The 18,376-nt window shown below is 40.6% G+C and overlaps 1 protein-coding gene across 4 annotated transcripts in view; it reads right to left on the minus strand.

Moving 5' to 3' along the window:
• The window catches only part of WDFY1 (WD repeat and FYVE domain containing 1), a 70,258-nt gene that overhangs the window by 24,911 nt on the left and 26,971 nt on the right, over positions 1-18,376 (minus strand). For all 4 annotated transcript variants that reach the window (XM_054549904.2, XM_054549903.2, XM_024243206.3 and 1 more), the window contains exons 2-5: positions 17,934-18,001; positions 12,179-12,252; positions 5,810-5,864; positions 1,008-1,158 (exon numbers count right to left, since the gene is read on the minus strand). In XM_054549904.2, coding sequence (XP_054405879.1) covers positions 1,008-1,158; positions 5,810-5,864; positions 12,179-12,252; positions 17,934-18,001 — 348 coding nt within the window. The remainder of the gene's footprint in view (positions 1-1,007; positions 1,159-5,809; positions 5,865-12,178; positions 12,253-17,933; positions 18,002-18,376) is intronic.

Below are 18,376 nucleotides of genomic sequence, written 5' to 3' on the forward strand. Positions count from 1 at the left end.
ACTAGGGCATGACTGTGATTCTGTGTCACTTTCTACAAATCCATTTTGAGAGGCTTAGCACGTAACAAAAACACTTATGTAGCGCATACTATATCAGAGTATTTTTTGCTTGTTTGATCCTAAAGTATATGATACTATTTTAAATATCTCATGCTGTGCATTGATTTGTAGCAAACATTTTAAAGAAAGGCTTTCAATGGAGAGAATTTTACTATGCCAGACATTCAACTCTGAGAGAGAAACTACTGCGGGGTGTCTGCCTGTTGTTGATAACCTTGATCTTGCCATCACTAAGATACACAGCAAGCAGAGGTATCCTTAGGTAAGGGCGAGCTCTACATGAAGCAAATTCCATGTAGTAGCAGGAATTTTTTAGGCCGTGATTTTTGGCATTTTGGGGGATCCTGAGCCATCTTTGAGAGTATTATAAGGATTATGGGTCCTCTCCACACAAAAAAAAGCATTAAGCAAAAGTTTTGTGTAAAACTCCTTGTAGCCCATTTAGGAACAAACTCCAGGGCTATAAACCCTTAATATTCAGTATATATACTTACGGAGTCTGCAAATAACCAATTACTAGAAGACAAGTTCCTTTTTTCCTTTCTTCGCACAATAAAAAGTCTTTCCATTAAAAACACAAAGACATGAGAGGAAGAGTTTGCATTAATGGGCTTGGGTTTTCCACAATTTTGAATTAAAAACCTATAGCACCTCCCAGCACAGAACAATTCATTTCATTATTATTTTTAATAAACCCAATTTACAGCAAACTTACGGAAGTTCTTGGATTTTCAGTGAAATATGTATTAGGTTGGTGCAAAAGTAATTGCAATTTTTGCAATTACTTTCCATGGTAAAAAAAAAAAAAAATGCAATTACTTTTGCACAAACTTAAATAGGTTTCATTCAGTCTTTAGATCTCAGTTAGCAATTTGGGATGAGATTCAGAACCAAACACTGAGAATCAGAGGCCAGGGGAAGGAGAGGTCCATGGCTCTGAAGGATACTGCAGACACGAAGCCCAGGACGTGAAGAAGTGCCTCCCGAGCATGTTCCCGCTCCGCGTGCACATCCAGCTCACACACTTGTCGTGGCCGGTACTGATCACCCACTCTGTGGCCAAGCTGAAGATAATCGCAGACACCCGGTTCTGATGAGCTGCAGGAACAGAAAGGTGAAGAGATGTCATCTCCAGAAACAGCACTCTACAGGGACGAACTGAGGCTCAACCTCTCAATCTGCTCAGCCAGGACACAGCTGTGTACAAGAGTGTACTGGAAATGCCTGTCCTCTGTGAGTATATTTCACACAACCCACCCCAGCTCAACAAACTCACTAGCACAGGCTCTCTCCAAGGCCCTGCCCTCTGCTCCCCACAGGCGTGGCCACCAGAAGCTAGGAATCATTAAAGAGTAATGCCCAAGGAGAAATCAAATAATAGATTAGAGAATAGATTTTTTTTTTTTTTTTTTTGCTATGTTCAAGAGAACATTTTTACTTTGCTGTAGAAAACTGTATGAACAAGAACCATGTGGAAGGCAGCAGTTGTAACAGTGCGATGTTTTAATCATCTGTAACTTCAGTGTTTTGAACCTTCAGAAAACACTGGCATTCTAAATAAGAGCAATGGCAGTTTTCTAAAATTAAAAAATGGTGTCATGTGTTTTGTTTCTGGAATACTTTTTATCAGTGTGTAACATTTTATTATTCATAAAGACAAAGCTTTTGTAAAGTTCTCTATTCCAAAATAACAGCTGAGAATGAGGAAGGTATTCTGTCTGTTACCTAACTCCGGAAATATTTCCAGGTCTATCATAAGCCACACCGGGGCGGTATAACCTGCCTTCTACTTCATCTGGTACAGAACTTTGCATGTAGTAGATGTTTAATAAGCATCCAGTCTGATGAATGAAGTCAAAGGCCAGACAGAGAAACTGCTGACCTTGCTCTCAGCTGTACAGACGGCTTAGGAAGAACTGAGGGACTCTCCCCAAAAGTCTACATGAAGGTCAGATTCATCCACTGCTAAAAGGTTACATTGAACAATTAAATACTCATGAAGGATTCTGAGGCTTAAATGATGCCACGATAGCTATTAATCTTAAATTCAGCTGGGCACAGTGGCTCACACCTATAATCCCAGCACTTTGGGAGGCCGAGGCAGGAGGATTGTTTGAGGCCAGGAGTTGGAGACCAGCCTGGGCAACAAAGCAACACCCTGCCTTTACAAAAATTTTTCTAAAACCAGCTGGGCATGGTGGCACTTGCCTGTAGTCCTAGCTACTCAGCAGGCTGAGGTGGGAGGATCTCTTGAGCCAAGGAGTTGGAGGTTACATTGAGTTATGATTGCACCACTGCACTCCAGCCTGGGTAAGACAGCAAGACCCTGTCTCTAATTAAAAAATAAAAATTTAAAACTGAAAATAATGTTAAATTTGAGTAGGCCATATCTCGAAAGATCTGTCTCAGCATCTGATGTGGAGTCTAATGCTTTTTCTGCTTTAATGATATTTAATTTGAATACATACTTACAGGGTGTGTATTATTATACTGATTTTCAGGTAAGAAAACCGAGAAGCAAATATTAACTATTTATTAAATATTTATAAATATAAATTGAATATAAATACTAATATATGCCCAAAGTCTAATAAGTAATAGATTAATTTGGTCTGTCTGACTCAAAACACTTTTTCCACTAAACCTGTAGTTGTTAAACTCGGGCCAAACAGTCATAGGGTTTAAACTAGTTTGTGGTAAAGATGCTGTAGTGAATAGTCAACTATTTTTTCCTAGGAAGAGTCATCCTATTTCTAAGATTATATCCTTTCTACTGTTTGGTTTTTTTTCAGATATCCTTTCTTTTATGAAAGTATGGTGAGATACAGTCATGCTTATTTTGCTTCATTTTTAGTTTTTAAACTCTCACTTGGCAAAATAAAAAATACAGCAATCCCTATATTAGTCCTCCAAACGTTTTCTAAAATGTTATTAGTCAATGAAATATAAAGGTCCAAGAACCACTGCAAAAGAAACCTATGCTGCCTTATAGGCCATAAAGAACTTTGACAACCAGTGGGGCGTGGTGGCTCATGCCTGTAATCCCAGCATTTTGGGAGGCCGAGGCGGGAGGATCACTTGAGGCCAGGAGTTCAAGACCAGCCTGGCCAACATGGTGAAACCTCTTCTCTACTAAAAATACAAAAAATCAGCTGGCCGTGGTGGCTCGCACCTGTAATCCCAGCTACTAGGGAGGCTGAGGCAGGAGAATCGACTGAAGCCAGGAGGTAGAGGTTGCAGCGAGCCAAGATCGTGCCACTGCACTCCAGTGTGGGCAACAGAGCAGACTCTTTCTCAAAAAAAAAAAAAAAAAAAAAACCTGACAACCAAAATATAGATAATAACATGAGATGTGAATATGAAATAATGTGATCCTTAATGACAGATGAAAAATACACACACACATACACAAACACACACAAACACACACACGTTCTTTTTTTTTTTTTAAAAAAAAAAAAAAAAAAAGGGACAGGGTCTCACTCTGTTGCCCAGGCTGGAGTACAACAGTCTGATGATGGCTCACTGTAATCTCTAACTCCTGGGCTCAAGTGATCCTCTCACCTCGGCCTCCCAAGTAGCTGGGACTACAGTGTGTGCCACCATGGCTGGCTAATTTTTTATAGCAGTACAGTCTCTCTATGTTGCCCAGGCTGGTCTCAAACTCCTTGGCTTCTCAAAGTGCCAGGATTACAGGTGGGAGCTACCACAACTGGCCAGATGAAATAATTTATTAAGGAATTTGCCTTTTGACAAAAATATTGACCAGGCATTTAAGGGTCTCCAAGCCAGGCACTTAAAGGTCTCCAAACTCATAGGTATATACCTCATAAAGGAATTTATGGATTCTTGATTATTTTAAAGATAAACCTGCACATGATAGCTGAGAATTCAAAGTTGCTTCTGGTGTTATAATAACACCATAATGCTACTACATTACTCAGTGCAAGATTGGAAAGTGTTATCATTCATTGTTACAAAACAGTTTCCCTGACCAACATACTCTGAGGGCAAATGTATGGTCATTGTTATATCACTTTTCTCCTATTTTATTTATTGATTTATTTTTGAGACGGAGTCTCGCTCTGCTGCCCAGGCAGGAGCGCAGTGGTGCGATCTCGGTTCCCTGCAACCTCCGCCTCCCGGGTTCAAGCGATTCTCCTGCCTCAGCCTCCTGAGTAGCCGGGACTACAGGCATGTGTTACCACGCCCAGCTAATTTTTGTTATTTTTAGTAGAGACGGGTTTTCACCATGTTGGCCAGGCTGGCCTCAAACTCCTGACCTCAAGTGATGCACCTGCCTCAGCCTCCCAAAGTGCTGGGATTACAGGGTTGAGTCACCGTGCCTGGATGCTTTTCTCCTATTTTAAATTTGGAACAGATGAAACAATATGTAGGGAAAAGCAATTTGGCCTTCTTATTAAAGTATACTATTATTAGACCACATTTCACCAAGATGAACAACACATATGTAAAACATCTACACTCTAATTTTTACCTTTATCCACAAGCATTAAGTATAAAATTTTAGAAATATAGAGTGAATAAAATGAGGCTAAATGTTATGTCTTCTGGTGAAGTTTCTGGGAATCAGCTAATTGCTCTGATGGGAATCCACAACTTAATCAAAATGCTTTAGTTTTGCAACTTCAATCTGAAGTTGTCATTGGGATCTTGCTTTTGTTAAGTTTTAAAATATTGAAATTTACAAAATAAAGTAAAAACTGAAAAAAAGGTATATGTCACAGATGCCACAAAGTATTGATAGCTTTGTAGTGAAAAGTGCTTACAATTCAGTTAGAAAACACTCCAGCTCCCTGGGAATATGCGCAAAATCATAAATGGACATTCAGAAAAGATGAGAAATGGTCAACATTAAATAAAGCTTAAATCATTTTCAAATTGAGAACCTTCTTGACTATTAAACAGGAAAAAGAAATTATAAGGCAGCAATGTTGTGAAGACTTCATGAGCAGGTATTCTCAGCCACCACTCGCAGACTGTAAAAACTTACACTATTGCTGTGAAGCAGTTTGCAAAATAAATCTAGGGCATTTAAAAAACTTTTTAATGTCTGACCCTGTTATTCCACTTTGTAGGAATTTGTCTTTAAAAAAAAAAAAAAATTCCTCACTGAGCACCTAGGGATTTGCCTTAAATAATCAGAATTATAGAATTTGGCCAGGTGTGGTGGCTCACACTTGAATTCTAGCACTTTGGGAGACTGAGGTGGGAGGGTCACTTAAGGTCAGGAGTTCGAGATCAGCCTGGGCTACATACTGAGACCTCGTTTCTATTTAAAAACAAAACAAAACAGAAACAATGAATTATAGGATTAGAGTCAGAATAACAGTCGAGAATACCCACAGACACGTATGTGTATACACTTATTCAAGAATACACACACACACGTGTATACACATATCAAAAAATTGTACACACTCAGTTATATACACACACATACATGTATGAAGAGTAGTGTGCGTTATCAAAAAAATGGAAGCAGTACACATATCCAATAATAAAAGAATGGTTAATTAAATCTGATACATGTGACTGATATACAAAATTTTAAATGTTAATGAGCAAGAAAAAGCTGAAATATCACTAAAAGACAACAGTCTCTTGCATAGTGAGGGTAACAAAACTAAAAAAATGTGAAAATCTAATTTTCATCATAAGAGATGATGTTCTAGTTTTGTGTATGTCTACATGTATGTGTACGCAAGATAATGTGTATTATAATTACCTGGGTAGGTCTTGATAAAGTTCATTTTATTAAAATCTTCAGAAACATGAAATTCCTAAAAGCAAATGCACAAAATTAAAAATTAAAAAAGAGTTATGGTTTTAAAAAACAACAGAAACGTAACTTTCTAAAATGAAGTAAAATCTAAAAATGATTATCACAAGACCTGGGACTTTAGACGAGTTATTTAGGAATGATATGAATTGCTTCTTTCACCAGACCTGTCCTCAGGCCAACCATTGCTTTGGGAGAACAGACCAAATTGAATAAAGTAAGTGCTGCTGATCAGCATGGGATTTGCATCCACTTCTTCCTGCCCAAATCAGCACTCCGTGTTCCTTCTCCCTCCTACTACAAAACTTTATTCTCTTAGTGACACAAAAAATCCCTCAAGACACTGCATATTAAAGCAAAACTGCAAACACCCCTCCCTAACAGAGCTCTCAGCTACAGTAAAAACAGGGCACTGGGTAGCTCAGCAATTTAGTGGGGGAAAGTACACCTATTTAATATACAAACACAACAACAACAAAAGAGAAATTTTGAGATTGTAGGTGATTTTTGTCTTTTTATGCTCCCGTATTTTCCAAATTTTATTTATTTATTTATTTAGAGACAGAGTGTCGCTCTTGTTGCTTCCTCGGCTCACTGCAACCTCTGCCTCCCGGGTTCAAGCGATTCTCCTGCCTCAGCCTCCCGAGTAGCTGGGATTACAGAAGTGCACCACCACACCCAGCTAATATTTGTATTTTTAATAGAGATGGGGTTTCACCATTTTGGCTAGGATGGTCTCGAACTCCTGACCTCAGGTGATCCACCCACCTTAGCCTCCCAAAGTGCTGGGATTACAGGTGTGAGCCACTGCACCTGGCCCCAAACTTTCTATAGATGTAATACTTTATAACTTGGAAAAGAAATTTAAAGTACATGTGTTTTATTGCAAAAAAAATCAACCTCAACATAAAACTATAAAGATAAAACTCTAAAGAAAAATCACTAATTACTACTACTACTATTATTATTATTATATTATTTTGAGACAGAGTCTCACTCTGTCACCCAGGCTGGAGTACAGTGATGCAATTCAGCTCACTGTAACCTCTGCCTCCTGGGTTCAAGCGATTCTTGTGCCTCAGAGTCCTGAGTAACTGGGACTAAAGGTGCGTGCCACCACACCCGGCTAATTTTTTTGTATTTTTAGTACAGACGAGGTTTCACCATGTTGGCCAGCCTGGTCTTGAACTCATGGCCTCAAGTGATCCACCCGCCTTGGCCTCCCAAAGTACTGGGATTACAGGCATGAGCCACCGTGCCCAGCCAAGAATACTATTATTGATCAATGCTAAATTGACATGGATATTATGAATTGCTGACAAACCAGAGTGAGGGGGAAAAAAGCACAGAATACAGATTTCTTGTTTTCCATCTTGTTTTTGCAAAGTAGAAAAAATGTATCAGCACTGTATATATTAATCTGTATTCAGTGGAAGAGCAATTGATCAACTGCTAACTAATGCTAAATTGGATTTGCATTGCCCCTTTCCATTGAACAACTGTAACAGTTCTTATGTGCCATCCTATAATGACAGTCTCCCCTTGAACTGAAGGCCACAAGAAGGGTCCCTAGGGAGATAAATGCACCAACACTGCACCACTGCACTATATGAAGCTTGTACTTAATGGCTTCTCATTATATGTGTGTATGCACATCATGATATTCCTATAAAATTTTCTGAAGCTAAAACGGAGAGCTTTGGCATTCACTACTGTGTCATGCATTTCCAGCACCCTCACCTGCTGCCTGCTGCTGTGTGAATTGCATGGGCAGGGAGCCTGTCCCTTCCACTGGATCTTTCTTCTCAGCCCTTACATCAAGGCTGCTGCTGCTTTTTTTTTTTTTTTTTCTTCTTCTTTTGAGACAGGGTCTTGTTCTGCCATCCAGGCTGGAGTGGGTGCAATCTCTGCTCACTGTAACCTCCACTTCCCAGGCTCAAGTGATCCTCCCACCTCAGCCTCCTGAGTAGTGGGGCTATATGGGTATGCCACCACACTAAGCTAATTTTTTTATTTTTTGTAGAGATGAGATCTCACTATATTGCCCAGGCTGGTCTCCAACTCCTGGGCTCAATCCTCCTGCCTCAGACTCCCAAAGTGCTGAGATTATTGGCATGAGCCACCACACCTGGTCCAAGGCTGCTTCTTTCATTAAAAAAAAATAATAAATAAATAAACAAACAAATAAATAAAAACAACAATGAAACTCTCATAACTGTACTTCTACTTTCCTTGACCCCTTCTCAGCCAAAAGCTTCTCTAATGACCAGACCACTCTGGTTACCCTCAGGCTCTCTGGCTCCCTCATCTCCCAGTCACACTTCAGTCCATGGCTCACCAGGACTACCCCACTGCGTGGAAAGGCTCTTCTTGTTACCAGCAGCTGCCTTCTAAGTGCCATCCCAAGGGCACTAGCCAGGCCCAATTTCATCCTCTCCCTCCTGCCCTCGACACCTTTACTCACCTCGTCCCTGAAACTCACTGCCCTCCGGCTTCTGTGGCTGCACTGTCCTGGCTGGCTCTCCTCCCACTTTGCCCATTCTTCCTGTCTCTCCTTTAGGCTCCCAGTCCTCTGGCTTTTCTTTAAATATTGACATTTCCCTAGGAATGTGACCTTGGCCCTCTGCTTTTCTCAATCTACCCGCTCTCTCTAGTTCACGGCAGCCACCGTTGTAGTTTCCACTGACGTCTATGTTCAGGGAACTGCCAACCCCTGCCCAGACCAAACCCTGAGGTTCAGGCACACACACCCAAGGTCAGTTCTCAAAACTGAACTCATCACCTTTCCCCAAAAAAGATCAGCATCTTTTCTGTCTCTGAAGACAGCTAACTCCTGGCTAGAAACCTGAAAGTCATCTTAAAGCTGCTCCCTATTTCAACACGCACCTTTATTCACACACCCAGCCCTGCTTCCCAGACAGTTCTTGAGGCCACAGCCTCTTCTCCATCACCACCCTGGTGTTTCATGATTTCACACTGGGGTCCAGAGGCAGCCTCCTAACTGGCACCTGCACTTTCAGCCTTGTCCCTTCAAAGCCTGCTACACATTTCTGAGCTCACAAAAACCAGAAACCTGCTCCTGCTCCTCAGTGGTTTTAGTGAAACCGTGTAGTTTCCCTAAAGCACTTGATCCTAGGGTTCACCTACAGGACTTGCTACTTATTATACAGATCCCCAGGCCCCTCCCTAGTGATTCCGAAGCTCTGGGTCTGGCATAGAGCCGGGGAATCTGTATTTTAGTAAGTTCCCTCAACGATTGGCGTGACTATGCAAGGTCAGGAAATTCAGCTTACATAAGGTGGTCTGGGCCCCTTAAAGTCACACTCAAGGATCATCATTTCCCCTCCTCCCTGGCTGGCCTCCCCTTTGACCTCACTCCAAAACACTGTCATTATCTAGGCCGCAGGTCTGGGCCCTGACTTCTTTCATTCCCTCTCCAGCTACTCACAGTCATTCTTGTGGCTTGAAAAATGACCTGATGATGATGCCCTCTGCCCAGACCTCTCCGGGACTCCCATTTTGTTTATCCTGTGCCAACTTCACATGGCCAGTTGGAAGCTCACTGGTATCTTAAACTAGGCTGGCTCTCACTGTCCCCTCTCCCTCCAACTGCCTCCCCCGCCCAGCCTTACCCTTCCCAGCGAACAATACTACTTCCTACCCAGCTGCTCAAGCCAAAAACCTGGCTGTCACTCGACTTCTCTTCCTCTCCTCTACACAGTCAACTTATCTCAGATGTCTCTAAGACTTATCTCAGGTCCATCCACTTGTCCTTCATGGCCACCGTCCTTTCGCCGCTAAAACAATCTGATTCTCCCACCGCCACTCTGGCCGTGCCTCAATCCGTTCTCCACCCAGCAGCTAGGGGGATCTTCGAAAAATGTAAATTATATCATGCTATTCATCTGCTGAAAACACTTTAACAGCTTCTCACTGCAATTACAATAAAATTTAAAGCTTTACCCAGACCTACAAGACCTCGTATGACCTGGCCTCTGCCCAATTCTCCAATCGCCCTAGGGTGCCCTCCCTATCACCCCTCACCATCAAGCCACTGTAACATCAACTTCTGGAAACTCTTCCCTGGCTCTCTACCTGGCTGGCTCTGTGACAAAGATGCCAAGAAAATTAAATGGGAAAAAAAATAGTCTTTTAAGCAATTGGTGCTGGGATAACTGGATGTCCACATACAAAAGAATAAATGTGGAACCCCTCCCTGATACCACTATAAGAATCAACTTACAATAAATCAAAGATCTAAATGTAAAGCTAAACTATAAAACTCTCAGAAGAAAATACAGGTGTAAATCTTGGTTTATACTTATCTTTATAAATGTAAATGACCTTGGATTAGGCAATGGTTTCTTAGATATGGTATCTAAAGCTTAAGTAGCCAAAAATAAAATAAAATAAAATAAAAAATAAATTGGACTTCACCAAACTTAAAAAAAAAAAGTGAAAAGGCAGCTCTTAGGAGAAGATATTTGCAGATCATATATCTGATAAGGGTCTAGTATCTAACATACAGAAAAAAACTCTTACAACTCAACAGTTAAAAAATACTCTATTAAAAATGGGCAAAGGACTTAAATAGATATTTCTCCAAAGAAGATATAAATGACCAACAAGTACCTAAGAAGATCCTCAACATCACTAGTCATTAGGAAAACGCGAATCAAAACCACAATCTGGTACCATTTCACACCCCCCAGGATGACCATAACAAAAACAAAGCAAAACAAAACAAGCAGAAAATAACAAGTGTTAGCAAGGATTTGGAGAGCCGGAACCCTTGTGTGTTGCTGGTGGGAATGTAAATGGTGCAGCCACTATGGAAAGCAGTTTGGCAGTTGCTTAAAAGTTCAATATAGTCACCGTATGACCCAGCAATTCCACTCCTAGGTATACATACCCAAGAGAATAGAAAAAATATGTTCATACAAAAACATGTACATGAATTTTCATAGCAACGTTACTGATAATAGCCAAAAAGTGAAAACAACCCAAATGTCTATCAACTAATAAAGGGATCAACCAAGTGCAGTGTAGAATACTATTCCACTGTAAAAAGAATTAATTCAAACATGCATGAACCTTGAAAACGTTATGCTAAGTGAAAGGCAGACATAAAAGGCCACACATATTGTATGGGTCTATTTATATAAAGTGTCTAAAATAGGCAAATCCTTGGATTCAGTAAATTAGTGATTTCCAGGAGCTGGGGGAAGGGGCAATGGAGAGTGACTGCTAATGGGTATGGGATTTTTTTGCAGGCAGGGGTGATGAAAATATTCTGGAGTTAGAGAATGGTAATGGTTGCACAATCTTATGAATATACTACAAGACCACAGAATTATATACTTAAAATGGTAAATGTAATTAGGTTATATTTCAATTAAGAAAAAATAAATATATGCATACAATTTCACCCACAAAAATGCTAGTCTATAATAGACTAGAAACTTAAATATCAGGTCCTTTGCCAAAGATAGCTTGAGAAGTACTGCCTTAAAGAGTTCTGTGAGTTGCTGGCTGAATGGACACACACACACACACACACACACACACACACACACACACACACACACACACACACACACACACACACACACACACACACACACACACACACACACACACACACACACACACACACACACACACACACACACACAGTGACAGAGGCTCTCCACCATCACGGCTGAGGGATGGGGGCTGCTATAGGTGACATATTCCCTCTATGAAGGCTATGATCTGTGGGTCAGCCCGAGCACCCAGCTATCAATTATGACAGCATTCCGAGCTCCAAGGAACTAGTTTAAAATTAAGCAATAATTTAATTTAATCCATTTTTGACCTAATATCTATACTGAATTAAACTTTTTTTTTTTTTTTTTGAGACATGGTTTCCCTCTGTTGCCCAGGTGAAAGTGCAGTGGTGCAATCTCGGCTAACAGCAGCCTTGACATCCTGGGCTCAAGCCACCCTCCCACCTCAGTCTCCTAAGCAGCTGGGACCACAGGCATGCACCACTACCAACTAATTTTTTTGATTTTTCGTAGAGATGAGGTCTCACTATGTCACCCAGGCTGGTCTCAAACTCCCAGGCTCAAGCGATCCACCCACCTCGGTCTTCTAAAGTGCTGGGATTACAGATGTGAGCCACCGTGCTTGGCCTAAATTAAACATTTTTCATGCCAAACAATCGAGCATCCATTGTTAATCCAAAGTTAACTAGCCAATATGGGACATGGGAGGTCAATATAAAGAACATAATATAAAGAATATAATAAACACATTCTAAAAGCTACCTACCATTACGGCTCCATTATCCTGGCCCACAAATATCCGTCTGCTGTCATGATGGTAAGCCATAGCAGAGCAAGGAGCTGCCAGAAAGACAAAGACCACATTACCAGCAAAGCTAAGCGCTTTAAGTCGTTCTTCAAAGTGATTGATTAAGAACTACATGATTAAGAACTGTACAATTTAGGTTCACAGAAAGAGGGTAAAAATGTTTTATACAAATTACGTAAATTGAACATGTTATTAAGGTTCTTTCTGTTGTCTTAGTTTAAAACCTCGATTTCACAAATCTTCTCAGTTATTTCTATAATGCTGGGTGAAGCGAGCAAGCATGAAGTTTCATCTGACTGAAAGTCCTACCTATAGTCTGGCATGCCTTGGGGACCAGTGCTTGCAGTGTGTGACCTGCTGCCCAAAAGTTCAGGAGGTCATCCCGCCCCTGCCACCCTTCCCATCAAATGTCAAAAAGTAGCTGTGCAAAGATGGGTTCCCAGCACCAGAATTCCCATTCTATGGCATAAGTGAGCATATGTGAGGTGCAGATATATGGCATATGTGAGTTGTGAGGTGCAGACAGGTTTCCTTGTCCATAGCAGTCTTATGTGACTGGGAGAACAGCTGCCTCTCCTCATGTAAACACTCCTTCCATGTTCTACCCTACCCTCTTCCAGAAATCACAGGCTAGAGAATGAGTTTCAGAAAGGAGAAATTCTAAATTGCCTCTTTTTACCAAAAATTAGAATTAAAGTGATTTATAAATTAGAACATTTGGAAAAAAAAATTTGGGTTTGTTTCAGCCTAAGGAATTTTAGTTAGCAATGGAAGAACCAAAACAAGGAAACGCATGCTAGGGAAAAACAAAACAAAACAAACAAATTTGAATTTACTTTGGAATAAAACTTCTCGTAAAAGACGGGTGGGTAGGGTGGCTCATGCCTGTAATCTCAGCACTTTGGGTGGCCAAGGCAGGAGGATTGCTTGAGGCCAGGAGTTGAGATCAGCCTGGGCAGCATAATGAAACTCCATCTCAAAAAAAAAAAGATAAAAGAAAAAACGTCTTTTAAATGAAGTCACCATTTGAATATAGTTTAAAGTTCTCTCTCTCTAGTTGGCTGATATCCTCGCCAAAGGAAGGAAGTAAACTATAATACTGGATTGTATCCCAAAGCAAAAACATAGCTAACTGCATGATCAGACCATACAGACTGTTTCAGTTGCATCCAAGAACTATGTAGTTGGCTCTGAAAGGTACATACTGAAATTGCGCACAAAACAATCAGAATTGACTATGAGCCTGTATACCCTTATGCGACATAGTGATGTTTGAGATTAAAAGAACAATCAAGTTTAAGTATTATGACCACAAAGATATATATACATATCTTTATACAATCAAACTGTTCTTTAATAAACCATGCATACACTTATCTTTGACAAATCAAATCACGCTTTGATGCGTTCAGAGATTCACTGTCATCATTTTTGCTTGCTTTCTAGCTGGCACTAAATGCATTAGTTTTAAGCTTCTTTTCAATTTTTTTAATGCCCAACCCTATAACAAACAACATAAATATGTAAAATCCCTCTTTTGTGTAAAAATTACAAAGTGCTGGGTAATTTTATGAAGCTAGACAACTATAACATTTCAAAAAAAAAAAAAAAAGGCTTCCTTTGTTTTGCATTATATAGTAATATCCTGGCTCTCTCCCTAGAAAGGAGGTTTCTAATTGAGATAAGCAATATAAATTTAATGTAGAAGGGGAGGAGTTGGATATAAAGCAAAATAGGAATCATCTTTCAAATCAGTTAGCTTTTTTTTTTTTTTTTTGAGATGGTATCTTGCTGTCACCCATGCTGGAGTGCAGTGGCGCAATCTCAGCTCACTGCAACCTCCACCACCTGGGTTCAAGCGATTCTCCTGTCTCAGTCTCCTGAGTAGCTAGGATTACAGGCACCCACCACCACACCAGGCTAATTCTTGTATTTTTAGTATAGACAGGGTTTCACCATGTTGCCCAGACCAGTCTTGAACTCTTGACCTCAAATGATCAGCCTGCCTTGGCTTCCCAAAGTGCTGGGAATACAGGCATGAGCCACCGTGCCCTGCCAAGTCAATGAACTTTTAAAAAGCCATCACTGCAGTCTGAAATCAAATGTTGAAAACTTTGGATCACACCAGAAGGCCAAATTCAGCTGACTGCATATTTTGTTAATAAATAGTTTTTTTTTTCCTTTGGAACATAAACCCTTTCATTTATGATTGCTTGCGTGCCACATTTATGTATAACTTATGATTGCTCACATGCAACATTTATGTCTTGTTTATGACTGCTTGCATGCTAGGAAGGCAGAATTGAGTAAGTGCCACAGAGATTGGCCCACATAGTCCAAATGTTTACTGTCTGGCCCTTTGCATAAAAAGTTTGTGGACCTACCCATCACTGTGGTGAGAAGCATAGGTTTGGAGTCATAGATGAGCATGGATTGGAATTCCAGTGACAAGCAATCAACTTAACCCTTCTAACCTCAGCTTGCTTATTCACAAAATGGTAAAAATATTATCTGCCTTGCATAGCTGTTGTGATGGCTTCATAAAATTATATTACCAAAAAAAGGTATGAAGTACACAGTAAAGATAGAAGCCAAGAGTTACCATTTTTCTTCAGCTAAAGCAGATTCTGAAAGTTATTTTTTTATGTGAGGTAATGTTATAGAACATAATTGGACTGCATATGGCAATATACTAAGGCTTGGCTTATTGATCACTCTGTCAAGTCGCAGGAAAAAGTTTACATTGGTGGATACAACCACTAAGACATCCTAAATTGGATAATCTGCAGATAGCTTTTAGAACTAACATGACAACCTTCTTTTTGTATCCTAAATTTAATTTTTAAATAAAAAGTCATTCTAAAACAGACATGCAGTTATTTCTCACAATTCGTTCACTCTGTTTTCTTCTTGTGGTGTACCTGCAGTTTTATCAGCAGATACAGGTCCAAATAGAAGCAATAAAGAAGCATCTAGAAGTAACACACTGAACATGTGCAGATACAAACATGCAGGTGTCGACTACCCACTGCGAAGCTGTGTCTGTTCTTTCAAGTTCCTCCTTCCTGAGCTAGAAGCTCCTTCAGGAGGGGACAGTTAAGCCAAGTTAGAAAGGGCTGAAGACAGAGAGATCCACTGCCACTTGCCCGAGATCTAACAGCCAAGAGAGCTCACACATTTCTACTGCTAAGGTTTTGGTGTCCTGGGAGAAAAATTCATTACAAAGTTGTACTATTTGGGGGTAATGCAAGTCAAGGAGTAACTCAACTAAATATGGGACAAAATCCCTCTAGTCTCTGTCTCTATTCTAATGAGCAAGAACTTCAAGGTTAAGGACTCAGGGAGATTAAGCTATGACCAAAATGCTAATGACGGAGGAAGGGAAGAGTGGGAAGCATAAGAGCCATAATATTAACAAAATTTTCCCCAATGATGACAAAACATTTCCCAGCACTGATATGCGTTCCTCAGGCTGTTGCTCCTTCCAGCTCTCAGATCTATCTCTGGGCCACTGGAAAGTAAGGAGTTAGCCTAACAGAAGTCATTTTGGGAGACTGGGGCGGGTTGGGTAACAGCTGAGCTCAGAGACCCAGGATGTCCCACCTACCTCTGCCCTGCTGCCAAAATTTCCAAAGTAAATTTATCAGACAGGCTCCATAAGCACCTTCACTAAGACATTGGTTACTTCATATCTCAAGGTGAGAATTTAGTGTGAGAACCAAGGTTACGCATCCACAGTACATGCAGACGTGGGTAACAGAAGAGATGCCACTGCTTGGCACAATAAATTATGATCAGGTTTTCAAGAAGTCTTCAAATGTCCTATGTATTATAAGGCTTTACTCTTCCTTTCATAATAGTTATCTTTACACCAGGGTTCCAAAAGATCTCTCTCAATTTCACTGAATGACTACCAAGACAGAGAAGCTGGCCAGCCTGCCCAGGCTGTTGGTAGAAGGCAGAAAAATAAAAAATCCTAATAAACTACTAACTTTTTGTGAAAATTATTACAGAATCTAAATGCTGCATGCACAATGAAATATATGTATAAAGGAGAAAGTGCTACCAGAGGAGAGAGGTGCCTGAAATGATGACTAAAGCAGATGTGATGCAGTTTGCTGAATAACTGGCTGCTCTGTTTTTATAACAAACTCCACAGCCCTGGAATACCTCTTAAGAAAGCAGTGGACAGCATCAGCAGCATCTGCAACCACTGTCAAGAGCTCTTTGGAAAACTTGATAATGATCTTCAGTAACAAACCATCAAGCATGCACTAAAGCCTTTTTTCTTTTCTTGCGTTGGGGGGGGGGGTCCTCTGTGTATTAAAACCCTTAACTGAAGAAAATCACTCATTAAAGACCAAACCTCAAGGAAATTAGCAGCTACGGAGGCCTCCTGTCTGGCTACTTGGCATAACGGAGTTGACTCCCCATTTGAACTTTGGTGACATCCAGGCATTCTCTACAGGGCTTTCTTTTCAAGAAAGGTTGAAGAAAGGAAGTGGGAGACAAGGACGGTGACGCTGCTTAGATTCACATGAAGGGCTAAAGTTTATGTGTCATCTTATGTCGGTATATCCCAAGGCTGCTTTTTTTTTTGAGATGGAGTTTCGCTCTTGTTGCCCAGGCTGGAGTGCAGTCGTGTGATTTCAGCTCACCACAACCTCCGCTTCCCGGATTGAAGTGATTCTCCTGCCTCAGCCTCTTGAGTGGCTGGGATTACAGGCATGTGCCACCATGCCCGGCTAATTTTGTATTTTTAGTAGAGATGGGGTTTCATCATGTTGGCCAGGCTGGCCTCGAACTCTCGACCTCAGGTGATCCGCCTGCCTAGGCCTCCCAAAGTGCTGGGATTACGGGCATGAGCCACCAAGCCCGACTCCAGGGCTGCTTTAAAGCCTCAAAGCAGAAGATTCACTGTCCAGATTTATTTACAGAACATACCTGACTGCTGAGAAAATTCTCTATTTAGAATGTGTTGTACCTTGGACCATGTGTCTCGATAGGTCCAGAGGTTGGTGAAAAGGTTGGGCAAAGGTAGTCATGACGCTATGGAGGGCACAGTCCTTTTTTAGTGTCGATATCAGCTACTATAAAGGACAAAGTTACTACTAATATAAGTTGGCCAAATTAAGACAAAGAAAAACCGAGGAAAACATGTTCATTTTCCTATTTTTTTTTTCAGTTTTGTTCAAGTCTGCTTCAGTTAAGCCATAGACTCAACTTCCTTTGCAAAAGAAAAGGACTTTTCCTGCAGTTTATTACGGCCTGTCAGAGGTATTAGGCAACTAAGAAACTCATTTTGAAATCTAGCAGCAATATTTAATCAGATATTTTGAAACTTATTTATTTTTATTTTTTTGAGATGGAGTCTTGCTCTGTCGCCCAGACTGGAGTGCAGTGGAGCAACCTCAACTCACTGCAAACTCCAACTCCAGATGTAAGTGATTCTCCTGCCTCAGCCTCCCAAGTAGCTGGGATTACAGGTGCACACCACCATGCCCAGCTAATTTTGTATTTTTAGTAGAGACAGGCTTTCACCATGTTGGTCAGGCTGGTCTCAAACTCCTGACCTCAGGTGATCTACCCGCCTTGGCCTCTCAAAGTGCTGGGATTACAGGTGTGAGCCACCGTGCCCAGCCGACATTTTGAAATTTAAATCATCAAAAACATTAGAGACATTTCTCTCAAATGGAACAGTTCAGCTACTTACAGGCCATTGTGTGGTAAATGCTGGGCCAGTATTGACCACTGTCTCTTTTCAGCCATACCCGGATGGTTCTGTGGAGAAAAGAAAAGAAAAAATAGAGTAGTTTTTAGTAATTTTATATTTTGTGTTCCATGAGAACTTAATTTTTAAAATTCGTTTAACACTATTTCCTAACTGACCTTATAAAATTAACTGGACAAACTGGACAAATATATACATATATATACACATACGTATATAGTATATAACATATATATTATATACAGATACATATATAGCATATCACATATGCACACCATATACATATACATACTATATATAGTCGCATAAAGTATGATGATATAAGGTAAGTTATGCAGTACCTAGGAGTCAGGATTTCAAATCATTTCAATAATATGAAAATGTTCGGCCAGGCGTGGTGGCTCACGCCTATAATCCCAGCACAT

This window comes from Pongo abelii, chromosome 11 (genome assembly GCF_028885655.2).
Source record: "Pongo abelii isolate AG06213 chromosome 11, NHGRI_mPonAbe1-v2.0_pri, whole genome shotgun sequence".
Lineage (NCBI taxonomy): Eukaryota > Metazoa > Chordata > Mammalia > Primates > Hominidae > Pongo > Pongo abelii.